General features: G+C 39.7%; 2 protein-coding genes across 4 annotated transcripts in view; one reads left to right on the forward strand and one right to left on the reverse strand.

Moving 5' to 3' along the window:
- The window catches only part of ERP44 (endoplasmic reticulum protein 44), a 91,970-nt gene extending 80,007 nt beyond the window's left edge, over window positions 1-11,963 (reverse strand). The window contains exon 1 of the mRNA XM_005683921.3: window positions 11,706-11,963. Within this exon, the coding sequence (XP_005683978.1) occupies window positions 11,706-11,762 (57 nt within the window). The 5' untranslated portion in view covers window positions 11,763-11,963. The remainder of the gene's footprint in view (window positions 1-11,705) is intronic.
- The window catches only part of INVS (inversin), a 133,721-nt gene continuing 130,692 nt past the window's right edge, over window positions 12,143-15,171 (forward strand). The window contains exon 1 of one of the 3 annotated variants that reach the window (XM_013966062.2): window positions 12,143-12,331. The gene's annotated coding sequence lies outside the window, so the exon portion shown is untranslated. The remainder of the gene's footprint in view (window positions 12,332-15,171) is intronic. The other 2 variants (XM_013966063.2, XM_018052243.1) reach the window with 2 other exon arrangements.

A 15,171-nucleotide genomic window follows, 5' to 3' on the forward strand; every position in this document is an offset into this window, starting at 1 on the left:
GGTGACTCCCAGCAGAGTCAACTGGGCCATGGCTGAGATCAATATTACCATCAAGTCTGTTAGGGAGTTCTACCTTCTTGGGTCATATCAGCAATTTAAAAAAAAATAAAGCACAGAACAGAAAAAAAAAAAAAAAAGAAAATGTCAGCAATAAAGACAGCTTTGCAAAATGTGTTTAGGCACATGACTTACTCTTCTAACGCACTGCACCTTCTTCACAGCATGCCACACACGCTGCCTTTCTTGCTGCTCCTTCTACAGGCCTGTGACAGTCTCACATTAGGGACCACTCTGGCTAATGCCCTTGCCTGGAAGGCTCTTCCCCTCAGGAAATCCCAAGGACTGACTCCCTCACCCAGTTCAAAGCTCACCTTCTTGGTGATGCTCACAAACTCCTACTCCTCTGGGCATTCCTGATCCTCCTTACCCTAGACTTACCTTTTCTTTGTTTCATACACTCAACAAAATTATTATTGAGCACTTACTCTGTGTAAGGTATTGTACCAGAAACTAGTATCTGAGAATAAAAAGGTATGATACCTTTTTAGCACTTTTGTCCCACAGAATCGTAGAACCATGGAAATAACACCTCGTATGAGTCAGACACAAAACCTGTATTAGTCCTCAGAAGTTAATAGGCGAGACAACAAAAGGTGAGAAGCAGCAGATTCAAGATTTGAGCCCAAATCTCTGACTCCTAAATTAAATATTCTCCTAGAAGTTTTCTTTAGTTGATATACTTTCAAGTTATTATTAAGGAAAAAATACTTCACTTTGCCTCTGGAAGATACTCATGATCAGAGTGCAGGCACAATTAAATAATAAACAAACTGGACAGTTTCTGAAACAAATAAATAGAATGTGGTTTAAAATGCAGCACACTTTTTACAGTTTTAAAGCAAAATTACGGTACCTGAAACTGTTCATTCAAAGGTTAAATTAAGAACCAAATATTTTGCAACACTGTGGTACTTGTGTTAATTGTGAAGAGATCACAAGACTTCCTATGAGAATCAGAATCCATTTTAATAGTAAAAACTGGCGCTAGAAAAATTGAGGAAATCAGTCAATTTGAGTAGCTGTAAAGAATTATTTTGACTACTAAAAAAAATTATAGCTCTTCTTTATCTCAGCTCTTTCAGAAGGTGAAGTCATTACAGAAACATGAGCTTTTACTAGCTGCTGCTGCTGCTAAGTCATTTCAGTCGTGTCCAACTCTGTGCGACCCCATTCAGTCGTGTCTGACTCTGTGTGACCCCATAGACGGCAGCCCACCAGGCTCCCCCGTCCCTGGGATTCTCCAGGCAAGAACACTGGAGTGGGTTGCCATTTCCTTCTCCAATGCATGAAAGTGGAAAGTGAAAGTGAAGCTAGCTGGGGTTTTACTGCAGTTGGGTCAGATTCTCTTAGGGAATCCTCTGGTAACCTACTGGTTAGAGCTCTTCCACTGCAAGGGGCACAGGTTTGATCCCTGGTCAGTGAACCAAGATCCCACATGCTGTCTGGCACAGCCAAAAAGAAAAAAACTCTCTCTCAGATCACACACACAATTGAAACCATTCTTCACTCATAAACAGACTTCCATATTGTTTCAGTAATATTTTAACAGCTGGCATTTTCCCCTACATTTTATAAAACTTAAAAAAAAAAAAAACAGCTAAACAGCAGGCATGTAAATATGAGAGTATCTTGTCCAAAGGACCAAGGAATTATAACTACATTTACTATTTCCCTTTATATTCATAATCTCTACTCCATCACTGGGCTTCCCTGGTGGCTAAGATGGTAAAGAATTTCCCTGCAATGCAGGAGACCTGGCTTCGATCCCTGGGTTGGGAAGATCCTCTGAAGAAGGAAATGGCAACCCATTCCAGTATTCCTGTCTGGAGAATTCCACGGACAGAGGAGCCTGGTGAGCTAAGTCTATGGAGTTGCAAAGAGTTGGACACTACTGAGCAACTAACACTTTCACTCCATCACTAAATCACAGCTTCATCAACATTTTGGAGTTGGCTCAAATTTCTTAGAAAATGCTTTATATATTAGATATTGGTTTGTCTTAATGAACTCATGTAACTTCTGGCCATTGTAAAGTGGGCAGCAAGAAAAATGCACATTAACTTCTGGGTTTATCAAATTAGAAGATTAAACTCCTGGCAAAGGTATCCTTCTGAAACCTGAGGCAAACAAAACATATGGGAGCCATCTTTCTACAGGTAATTTTAATAACTAAAATGTAGGAATGTTCTTAATCAATAAAGTTTTCTCTAAAGTATCATTTCTGAAGATGAAGCACTCAAAAGGAACTTTATGATGGAGACAAACTGTAGTCCCTCAAATCCCAACATCCCAGTCACATTCCAGTGGAAGGCTCATTGGACTGCCCCAAACAGTCTATGCAATCCTACTCAATTTTCAGTTGAAAAACAAAGCCCCAAGAATGACAGTGACTTGTCCTAAACTGCCTTGTGAACTAGTAGATGAATCAGTACTAAACACTCAAACTCTTATTTTTGAGTTTTAACTATATTGTCTGAGGTGAGGTGAAAGTTGCTCAGTCATGTCCGAGTCTTTGAGACCCCATGGACCATACAGAGTACGAAATTCTCCAGGCCAGAATACTGGAGCAGGTAGCCTTTCCCTTCTCCAGGGGATCTTCCCAACCCACGGATATTATCTGATGTCTCCCTAAATTTGCTATCAGGCTGCTGCTGCTGCTAAGTCACTTCAGTTGTGTCTGACTCTGTGTGACCCCATAGACGGCAGCCCACCAGGCTCCCCCATCCCTGGGATTCTCCAGCCAAGAACACTGGAGTGGGGTGCCATTTCCTTCTCCAATGCATGAAAGTGAAAAGTGAAAGGGAAGTCGCTCAGTCATGTTTGACTCTTCACGACCCCATGGACTGCAGCCTACCAGGCTCCTCTGTCCATGGGATTTTCCAGGCAAGAGTTCAGGAGTGGGGTGCCATTGCCTTTTCCAAAAGACAAATCTGTGCTAATAAGACAACTAACATTTTTCCAGCTTATTGCTACCCCTTGGACAGGCAAGATATATGTTCCTCACAAGCACTGAAACACTATTTATCTGAGGCATTTTCCTCATTCTTTACCTCACCTTTGTCTTCGGTTTCTGAGACAGATGACAACTAGACCAGCAGTATCCAATGGTACTTTCTGCAGCAATGGAAATGGTTCATCATCTGCGTTGTTCAATACACTAATCATGGCTCAGTGGGTAAAGAACTCGTCTGCAATGCAGGAAGACACAGGAGATGCTAGTTTGATCCCTGGGTTAGAAAGATCCCCTGGAGAAGGGAGATGGTAACCCACTGCAGTATTCTTGCCTGAAAAAATCCCAAGGACGGAGAAGTCTGGCAGGCTACAGTCTAAAGGTTCCTAAGGAGTCAGACACAACTGAGTGATTGAGCACACACACATATGACCACTGTGCCCTTGAAAAACGGCTACTGTCACTGAGGAATGGAATTTTAGATTTTATTCCATTTTAATGAATTTACGGTACAGTTATAGATAATTAAAACTTCAGTCACTTTACCGCACGTGACCCACCTAGTGAACTGAGAAAAACACTAACGATAGAGTCCCATAGAAATTCCTTTTTTCCAGTGTTAAAAATTATTCTGATGCCTAAAGATCTTTTTCTAAAATCTCTTAAGTTCAATTACAACAGCTTCCTTCCACTACTAGACTCTTAATCTTAAGGAAGAAATGGGAAAAGTACTGGCACTCTAATTCACCTGACAGTTTTCTTTAGCTCCGATACTCAAATATTTTTCTGAGATGATTTCTTCCTTCTTTTCCCTTTTTTTTTTGGTATTATTTCAGTAATGTTCATGTCTACAAATTCAGGTGACTAAAAATTAGATACATTAAAATATAATGTTCAAGGTTCTACATAATGAGAAAATCACACAACTAGAGGAATCAGAGATCTTGATCACAACATCACTGAAGGAATCAAAGCAGTTAGAATCTGACTGCAGTCTCTACAAGAACAGAACCAAGACCTGAAATCCATGGCATTACATAAGAAATTTCTCCACAGTCGCATTTTTGTCCTTCTCCTCTTGAGTGGAGTAATTGGAATGCTACTGAGAATCCACTAACGACCATGATTTTTATTTTGGCTAAGATAATAATGAGCTGTTCTAATGGAAATTGGCCAAAGGGTTTGCTAGCTTCCTTAGGGCCAATTTTGACATCTGGCCATGTCAGTGAGCCACATAGGAAGACTCCTTAAAAAAAGAAAAGGAAAGAAAACCCCCAAAACAGGTATCCAAATCATGATACAGATTTATTGTCATTGAAGGATATAAGCTTTCTTATTCATTCCACTCAAGACTGAAAATTAACTCATCAATTTAACGTTTGAAGGCTCTGTTCTCATCTTCTTTCAAGACTTCTGATTCTGCCAATGAGAAGAAATTTGCTTCTTTTTAGACGTCTACAGCTGTACTTCTCATACTTAATGGTCATATATGAATCAACAAGGTACACTATTAAAGTACAGATTCTGAGTCAGTATGGCTGGGCTGAGGACACTGGAAGAAGCAAGATCTACAACTCACTTCTACAAATACTTTAAGGACACCTATCATTCTCATTTTGGAATTCTAATTATTTATATATAGATATTCTCTCCCTCAATGAACTTTAAATTCCTTGAAAGCATGATATGAATCTCAATTATCTTTCTCTTCCATAGCAGACAGTAAACAGGCTCTCAAACGACAGCAGGAAAGGAAAGAATAATACCAAGGAAATAAATTTGCTGCAGCCTGAAACTCATGTAGATCCTCTCTATGGGATCAAAGGTAGGCTAACAAGCACTGAATGCTGCAAAAGGCCAAACTGTGTTATTTCATTTCGTTAGTTAAATGAAACAGAGTACAGTAATATAAGAAAAGCTGTGACCAAAGCATGCTCTTCCCCCCACTGGATAGCAGAGTGAGGGGGGCATAGACCTGCAAAGCCAGCAGATTTTTTGAGGAACTACCCAATCGAATAAGAAATTCATTAATTAGAGAAATCAGAGGAATATCCTTTTAAAAAACAAGATAGACTACCAAAGAATCACTGAATCATCAAATCTGGAGTGCTTACCTTAGAGACTAAAAAATTTAGTTAGGTGATTTACCCAAGGATACAGTGTTAAGGATGTGAAAGAGGTGGAACTTGCACACAGATGCCTTGACAGCTAACCCTGTATTTTTTGCATTCTGCTACCTCATGAATGGACACTAAATGAAGAAAGAACACTTTCTGTCATTCTTAAACTATATCTTGTGAGCACATCTATTCTGAATTACTGCAATGAGTAAACAAGGTTTTCAAAGGGGTAAATAACAAAAAGCTCAACATTCAGAAAACAAAGATCATGGCACCTGGTCCCATCACTTCATGGCAAATAGATGGGGAAACAGTGGAAACGGTGGCAGACTTTATTTTGGGGGGCTCCAAAATCACTGCAGATGGTGACTACAGCCATGAAATTAAAAGACGCTTACTCCTTGGAAGGAAAGTTATGCCAACCTAGATAGCATATTCAAAAGCAGAGACATTACTTTGCCAACAAAGGTCCGTCTAGTCAAGGCTATGGTTTTTCCAGTGGTCATATATGGATGTGAGAGTTGGACTGTGAAGAAAGCTGAGCGCTGAAGAATTGATGCTTTTGAACTGTGGTGTTGGAGAAGACTCTTGAGAGTCCCTTGGACTGCAAGGAGATCCAACCAGTCCATTTTAAAGGAGATCAGCCCTGGGTGTTCTTTGGAAGGAGTGATGCTAAAGCTGAAACTCCAGTACTTTGGCCACATCATGCGAAGAGTTGACTCATTGGAAAAGACTCTGATGCTGGGAGGGATTGAGGGCAGGAAGAGAAGGGGACGACCGAAGATGAGATGGCTGGATGGCATCACCGACTCAATGGACATGAGTTTGAGTGAATTCTGGGAGTTGGTGATGGACATGGAGGCCTGGTGTGCTGCAGTTCATGGGGTCGCAAAGAGTTGGACATGACTGAGCAACTGAACTGAACTGAAATAACAAACATACATACATATTCAAGCAGAACTATAAATAATCATTAATTATGAAGAAAACAAACCTTTGGTTGTAATCAAATAAATGTACATTTAAACCAGATAATATTGTTGGTCTACTAAATTGGCACAGACTACAAAAACACCCATTGTAACTAGTGTGTGAGGAAGTGGATATACTCATACATTGTTCATAAAAATAAACACCTGTATAACTTTCCAGTAGGACAAATTTGTACAATGTATCAGAAATCCTAAATAAAAGACATACCATAAAAGAAAAAAAAAAAGGATTTAAGATATACAATTCTAGAGAACTAACCTGAGAATATATTTGCAGATCTATAGCGAATATCATTGTATGTGAATCATCTGCACATTTTTTTTAACAACTGGAAAACTGGAGATGACCAATAACTCCAATTAAATGATATTAAAAATATCATTTATATTAAAATAGTAATATTTTAACAAATGATGAAGTAAAATATAGTGCATCAAAAAGTTGAGTTACAACAAAGCTATTAAAAGTCAGAGTCTACAGTGTGGAACATGTTGTCAGTAACTGTGACAATCAGACATTTTTTACAAGGCTTTTACAAGTTTTAACCCAACCAAAATACTACTGAGTTGAGTAGTACGCTCCAGTGCTTCTCAATCTGACTGAATCTGAGGATCAACTAAGGTGATAAAGAATTAAAATAAATGAGAAAAGTCTGTTACCTTGTTGGTGGGAACTCAGAATGGCAAAACTCCTGTGGAATTTCCACTATCTAGCAACAGCCACAAAGTTACATTTATTATTTGCCTGAGCAACTTCAATTACAGGAATCTATTAATATCTCAAAGATACACCAGCAAAAGTAGTTCTGAAAGTAGTTTAACATATATGTTAAAGCAAAAGAATGGGAACAATAGTAGCCACATCTACCCAGAGAAGAAACAAACAGTTTAAAAGAAATAAGGAATATTCCTATCCTGAATACACTTTACACTCTAGGATACACTTTACAGATTTTAAGAGGGGTGAGGTGGGCAGAGAAAGTATGCATAATGTGCTACAGTTTACAAAGTGTATGGAGAAACATACAGATATACAGATATAAGTAGACTGCTTACATTTCTTTTTAAAAGAAAAAAATAAAAATTAAAAAAAGATTTTAAGGTTTCTTATATTAGGAGGAAGTTAAGAGAAGAGAATAGACCAGGGATAGCCTTCTGTAAATACAGTTTGTTTTATAGATTCCTTTGAAAGCAGTAAACCTTACATAATGATAATTATATATTAGAAAATAACTTTTTAAAAACTGAAAAAGAAATGAACCTAACTACTGAGTTGGTGGTTAAACCCACATAAAAGTTAACTACAAATGTATTGGGAATAAATGGAACAGAGAAACATGAAACCACACCACGAGGACACAATCAGAAACATTCAGAAAGTGAGAAATAATATAGGACAGAGGACCCAGTTTCTCAGCAATAAATTACAAGGGAAAAAAAACATTGAGATTGAGAGAGAAGCCATATATTTAAAAATTTTACAAGAGATGTATAATCCAACTGGGATGTATGGCCCTTACACAGCTCCTGCTTTGAACATTCAATTTGTTAAAAAATTTTTTTCTCTTTGAAACAGGAAAATCTTAACACTAAGTATTTGATGATATAAAGAAATTTCTGTTACTTTTTCCAGTTGTGACAATGGTATTCTGTTTTTTGCTCTGTTGTTTAATTCTCATCTTTTAGGGAAACATACTAAAGAAAAAACAAATGACCTGGGAATTAAGAACAAAGCAAACAAACAAAAAGCAATGTTTAGGTCCCCCAGATATAACTAGCCCAGTAGAGGACCTACACAGAATTGTATTAAAATTGGCCCAGATGGTTCTAATGAGCAACCAGGTTTTATAAACCATTGATCTGGAGCAAGCCATATCAATAGGATAAATAACCCACAGAGTTCTAAATGTAACAACATGTATCCAGAAGTACTCTTTTTGATGACAGGAATCAGTATTTATAATAGCCACAAATGGCTAAAACTGACATCTCTGAATTCTACTGTACTTATTTTTTAAGGTACTTAAAGAGTTTAAACAAATATTTACTTAGCTCTCTGATTTACTTAGTTCCCTAAGCAAACACTTCTTGGCTTCTTATACATATTGAACAAACCAGGAGAACAATAATGTCAAAAGCCTTAATGTCCAGGCACAAGGCAATTAGGGCTAGTAACAATTTATGATCTATAAACCTAACCATCAAGAGATTAATGAGAAAGCCTTTTCCATAAAGTAACTGGAGCAGGATGTTACAAACCTGTGAACCACAGAAAAGGTGGTTTAGGCTATATCAGACAACTTCATTCCAACTTAGTCTTATTTCACTTATCACATACTCTAAAAACTCATGTACAAAACCAATGCTGGAAGAACTATTAAGAAATAAATAATTTAAGGGGAAAATGATCACTTTTAATCCTGAGTAAACCCGTCTCAGAAAGATAAGCAGAAAAGAGCTAATGGATACATAACTGATTCTTTGGTTAGTGATAAATCAAACATCCCCTTAACTTATCCTATGAGCTGCCAAGTAAAGACTGTCACATAGCAAAATGAAAAGATACTGCCATGATACATCTGGCCAGATGCTTTTTCTCTGATTCAGGTAGCTCTCCTTAAAAGCACACACAACTGAGAAGGAATTTCCCAATCCAGACATTATATACATGGAGCTTTAGTAGAGAAATGCTGCTCCAGCATTCAAATCATCCTCAAAATACGATAAACAGTTATAGAGGCAGAGATTACGCAGTTTAGGAACTAGAGTTGTAATCGCACATCTAATGGATCAATTCAAATCATAACAGTAATAATATAATGACATACAGTAAAGGTATCAGGAGGATTACGCCTTTTGCATTTGCCAGGTGACTCAAATACCTTTTCTGATTTACCCAAAATCAGTGTCTACAATACCTGACTTTGCCCAAGACATGTTGCAAATTCAGTAGAGTTTAAAAATAATTGAAAAGCAAAGGGTGTGTTTTAAAAAGCAAGCCCAAAATAAAAGAACTGATTGTCTAAGACCCTGACTTTAAAGCTATCTAAACATAAAAACTCAGGGAAGAAAAAGTTGTTACATTGAACTTTTATGTTTAGTTACCCATCCCAGAAAGGCTTTTAAGCCATAGCATGATATATCCCAAAATGATTTTGAGATAGAGGTCGGGGGAGGGGAACTACCTGCATACAGAAGTTTAAGATTTTATGTTTCAGCTGTTATCTTATGAACACCACTAAACAGATCTAGTTCTTCAGGGTGGAGGTATAGTTTGCCTGAAAAAAAATCACTGTGGTAAGAGACTATATGGCTTTTTGGAGCATGCCATTTAAGGGAAAGAAAGAAAATGACCTCAGCTAAGTGGGAACTTAGATATTCAATGGCTGAATGAGGGAGGGAATAAACTTGAAGTCTGAGAGTGGAAGTTGGAAGGAGGAGGAAGAAAGTACACTAGAGAAGATAAAGGATATATTTTTAGACAGGTGGGTTAATGAGTAAGCAGGCTCCATCACAAGAACAGAACTGGCAATTAGATAAGTAATTGAAATTGTGATCAGACAGATGTTCTATAAATATTTGCTAACTGGGATATGATTATTAAAACTACTTTGGTAAACACTGTGTTCAAACTGAATTTAGCTCCGCTTGTAACTCTGACTTACTAAACCTTTTCTTGGGCTTTATTTTCCAGCCTATCAACCTTTACAGGTTAACCTTTATTCTCTAAAATACCTTATGTATTTTATGTACCTATTCTGCTACATTTATTTAGAGAGGTAAGTATACAAAATGTTAACTAGATTTTAGAAAAGAATTAGAAAAAAAATTTTTATGCTTAACAAGGTTTGTAGGCTTTCTATAAAAAGTGTAAGTTATTTCAAAACAAATTATTTTTCTTTCTTAAATTTAGCTCTATAGCCAGTGAATCTTATACAGTTTCTCTAATCAGTATTTCACCTTTTCTTTTCAATCTCTTATGATTTTTGCCCTTTATATTTTTTGTAACCTAGAAGTAATTTCTGGCAAACAACTCATAATTCTGGCCATTTTTATGGATATGGCAAGATTAGTATCTATTACCCTTAAAGACAGTGGTCTCTGCGTATTATTCTAGTACTCCAGAAGAAAGAGACCCACAGGGTATGATGCAATTACCAAGAAATAGTTCTCTACAGAATATTTTCCTCTATAGAGAAGACACTCGTTACCCTATGATTATAAGAAGTGACAACAGGACACTTCATCATGTAACATTACCATGTTTATATGCAACTTTTAGTTCTCAAAAGTATTTTGACATACTATCTTTAGTTCTTTAATAGCACTTTTCCTCTGAGAAAGTCCAAGTACTGGGTATGGCCTTTGAATATGACTTGAAAAATCGCAGAGAAAAGAGGGAGGAGAGAGGAAGGAGAGGGGAGAGAAAACAGGAAGAGAGGGGACAGGCAGAGAGAAACTATTTCATACACAAACATTAAAAATTTAACGTGATATGGCAGAATAATCACTGAGTCAAGACACTTGCTTCAAATCCCAGTTCTGCCAGTAACCAGCTATATGCCTCCCTGTGAGTCATTGAATTATATTTCTTACATTGTCAAGAGTGATTTTAACTTAATGTTCAACTTACATTTAGCTTTATAAAAACTTACTACAATTAAAGTACTTTCAAATATCGTGTTATAACAACAGTTCAATTAAAAGTACATCATTTTGCCACATGGAGTTTCCTTCACTTTTGTCTAAATTTGACCTGCAGCCTGGATTACTCAGGTTGCACACTTGAGATGTACTTTGGAGGAAGACGGAGTGGGGGTTAGATTCCTTTGCAAGATGGGATGGTGCTGAGCCGGTGAGGCAGTTAAGGAATAAGTGCACATGTATGCACAAAACCTGGTCATTCACCAACCAGGAGCCTGAAGAACAACTCTGCTTAAATTTCGGGGTGGAGAAGGGCAGTATAACCAGATGAAAAAGAGGCTCTGAGCTGAGGCTTTCTGGTAATCACAGCCTCCACCCTTCAAACCTTTGCTCCCCCAGTGGATACCAAACCAGCTTCCAGTTCCGGGTTCTCAACCAATCGTATCAAGCCACAACAGAGGGCTCCGCCGACCCGGGCACCGTTTCAGGGCTCAAGAGCGAGATTCACAAGACCCCAGCACCTGTCGGCCTCACACTGTTCCCAAAAGAAGGGGGTGGGAGGGAACAGAAGGTCTACGCCCCGACCTTTTGGACATAGACTACCACCAAGTTCATGAGCCCTGTGGACTGAAACAACCTCCGAAAGCCGGGGGAAGGGGCGCTGCTCGCCCCGACCCTCCCACAGATTCTTCTCCCAGGGCTAATTCTCGGGTTTACAGGTCTCATTCTCCGTCCGTGGTTTCTCAGGCCTCAGGAACCCGGGGCCTGGGAAGCGGACAGACGGATGCCGAGAATGAAGGCAGCGGGGGAGGGTGCACTCCTCGCCACCAGGAGGAAAAAACAGGAAAGCAAGGGTAGGAGAAGCTGCGTCCCCCTCGGTAAGGGCGGGAGACAGACAGACCATCTATCGAAGGGTCTGTCATTCCTTCACTCACTCACCAGGAGAAGCAGGGAGCATCTGAGGTCGGGTAAGGATAGGAAGATGGCAGGAATCATGGTAACGCCAGAGTCCGCGGCAGGGACAGGCGCTGGCGTCTGGGACTAGAGAAGGTTGGGTTAGGATAGGAAAGGGCTGGGCTCCGGGCGCCGGCGGCAGTGGAGGATTCTCCCGGCAGCGGGACCCCGTCCTCTCGACCCGGAGCTCCAGCGGCGAACACCCGGGACAACTTCCAGAGAGGCCTCGCACACCCTCACTTCCGGGTCCTGCCTCTCTCAGAGCCCGTCGGAACATGTAGTCCTGCGCCATTCTCAAAAAGCACGTCATCAAATGCACGGAACTCTTTTCCCATCAAGCTCTCGGGCCTGGTCCAGCAAGTCGGCCGCGCGCGGGGCCTTGTGGGATAGAAAGGGCGTGGGGGAGAGTTATTACGGGACGCGAACTACAATTCCCAGAAGGCTGTGCCGTCAAGAGCCTCGCGCTGCCTTCCGAGGGTTTCCACTACTTTTCAGCTCGGTGGGCTCAGCCCCGGCTGGATGTAGTGGCCTGGCCTGGCAGGAGGGGCGGCCCAGCGGGGGTCGTGCCTCCTGGAGCCGCCCCCAGGACGTGAGTCCTGGAGGAGGCGACGGTGAGTAAGAGGGGGCCTGGCTGGGGAGGCTCCTATCGGTCTGCAGTGCTTAGCCCCTGCCTCAAACTCTCGGCCCTCCTGGCCTGAGCTGTGGCCTGAACCTCCAATCACTGGCTTCCTTGCCTACTTGCTCTTCTCTCTGTGTTAGTTCTAGCATTATAAAGTCAGAACCACCCCCTTGTTGTGTTTCAGTGGAATGTGTTAATGACTTACCTGTAATTGTCACTTTGGACTCCTGTAAGGAATAGTTATGGGATGGACTGGGGAAGCCCGTTGTAAACTGAAAAGCTCAGTTCAAGAGTGATTGCTACTGATGGATGGATCACTCCTACAGGATAATTACAACACTTGCTAGCCAACCAGTTAAGGAACTTAACCTGGGCCCGGTTAGCTCTCCAGATTCATTTACGAACACCTAGCTAGATCGCCGTGCAGCCAATTGTAGCCAAGCAATCTCAACTGAGCTTGCCTGGTAGCTCAGCTGCTGAAGAATCTGCCTGCACTGCAGGAGACCCTGGTTTGATGTCAGTCACCATCTCTGAGAACTTTCCAAACAACCAATCCTTTGGTCCTAATCGCAGTTACTCTTCCTTTGCTTGTGACTACAGCACCACTTTGGGCTTCCCTGGTGTCTCAGATGGTTAAGAATTCGCCTGCAATGCAGGAGACCTGGGTTCTGTCTCTGAGTCGGGAAGAACCCCTGGAAAAGGGAATGGCTACCCACTCCAGTATTCTTGCCTGGAGAATTCCATAGACGGAGGAGCCTGGAGGGCTATAGTCCATAGAGCTGCAAAGAGTCAGTCATGACTGAGCGACTAACAGTACTACTCCTACAGCACCACTAGTTTTCTACAGTTATTATTAGAGCGTTTATTACACTGGCTTATTTTATAGTTAGTTGATGTTGATACCTTTGCGTTTTATAGAATTTCATAACTAAGAGGTTTTGATCTATAAAAATTAATGAAAAACCGCTAAAAAATTTTTGTATACATTTGAGGTGGGTTTTTTTTTTTTTTTAAAGGATTTCTCAGGCTGACAAAATTAAATAGTGATGGAGTCAAGATTTTTATTTAGGTCTCCTCTCTCCTAGTCTGGTGTTCTTATCTCTTTACCACTCACCAACCTCTCTGGTAAATAGAAATGAGGAGTTATAAAAGATCTGAGACAGATGAGTATGAACTCATTACTCCAAGAAACTAAACATTGACCCTGGTCACCCTCTGGACTTAGTACTCAGCCTATGACTGATTTTTCACTCAACAAGCATTCACTGAAAACCATCTATCTACCTGTTTCTGTACTAAGTTGCTAAGAATTATGAGATGTATATAAATATATATAACTGAGATAAAATTTTTAATTTATTTTCTAAAAGTTTTTTTTGTGATTCTGATGTGTCCAAAACTCTGATCACCTGGAGTGATCTAAAGTGCAGAACAATGTCTAGAGATCAGAACAGTGCCTATCACATAGTTGCCACTCAGCCTGTTGAATGAATCTGCATGGTCTGCTGATTTTATGTTTCATATTTTAGGGGAAGGCAGAGCAGAGGTAGCCTATGTTTACACTGCATATTATTAAAGAACTGGACCTTGAGCCCAAGTATAATTACTCTTCTGTGTTTTAACCTCCACCCCTGTTTTGCAGCTTCTTTAAGTCACTTTAATTTAATCCTGCATATAACTGGTTTTTCTGACATGACAGACTTGCTCAAGCATGACAGAAGTCTCTCAAAAGGCCCATGATTTTTGCCAACACATGAACTGAAATTGTCAGCGAAATAAAGCCATGAAGAGCTAAACTTTACAAAAGTAAGAAAATACTTTCACTTTAAAATAACCAATAATCCTTGTCAACCACAGTCAAGCTCATGAACTGTAATAAATTTATTTTACAAAAGAGAGTCACAGGGATTGGAGTTTCACTTTTTGTTAAAATCAGAAGAGGGCTTGCTTACCTTTATGGTAGATATTAGCTGAAGCTAATTAACAGCTGCTCCCTTTAGATAGGTACACATGTCCAGTTTGCTGTGTTACTTATCACTCCCCGTGTTTCTTGTACTTATCTCCCTTATCCTTGTAGGTTCAAGTTTGAAACTTTGATAGGACATCTTAAGTTTAGGATGCAAGTTTATGATCATTGATGAAAGTACTCCTCTTTCCTTCCATCAGGTACTTGAATTCTTCCTGCTCCTTTTCTGACATAATCCAATCTCTGCTTAAGCACTCTTATGATAGGGAATGTACTATTTTCCTATGCAGTTAATGCATTTCTAGAAGAGTCTATCAAACCATATCAAATGACCAGTCAGCAAAATTTTCCTTAATGAAACATGGTTTATCCTAATGGTGTGATTTCCAAGTTAAGTTCCTGAGGTCAAGATCTCTAACTAGGTATATTTCCGTGGTGGACACAAGACGAGAACAAATAAAAATGCCTCCTTTTGTGGGCATGAAAGAAAGAATGAGGTACCTTCTAATTTAGCACTTAAATCTAGGTAGTTTTAACCTGCTAAGTTTATATCATTATCTATTTTGTGACTTCATCATCACCTTTAGTCCCAGTATCAGTTCTAATATTTAGTATTATGTGGAGTCAAATCACCTGTATTAACTTAGCCAGTCACTGTGCCTTTTGAACCGTGGGTCTAATGTTAAATACTTAGCCTTTTTTTTTCCCTCAGCCCCTGATAAGCGTCTTCAGTTCAGTTTGATAAGTGTCTTAGAAGCATCTAATCCTTTCATTTTACAGATGAGCAACTTGTACAGAAGTTCAGCTGCTTTGCTCCTTATGTCTCTTCTAAAACTAGGACTGTAGACATTTTGAATCCTGGTGAA

Source organism: Capra hircus, chromosome 8, assembly GCF_001704415.2.
Source record: "Capra hircus breed San Clemente chromosome 8, ASM170441v1, whole genome shotgun sequence".
Lineage (NCBI taxonomy): Eukaryota > Metazoa > Chordata > Mammalia > Artiodactyla > Bovidae > Capra > Capra hircus.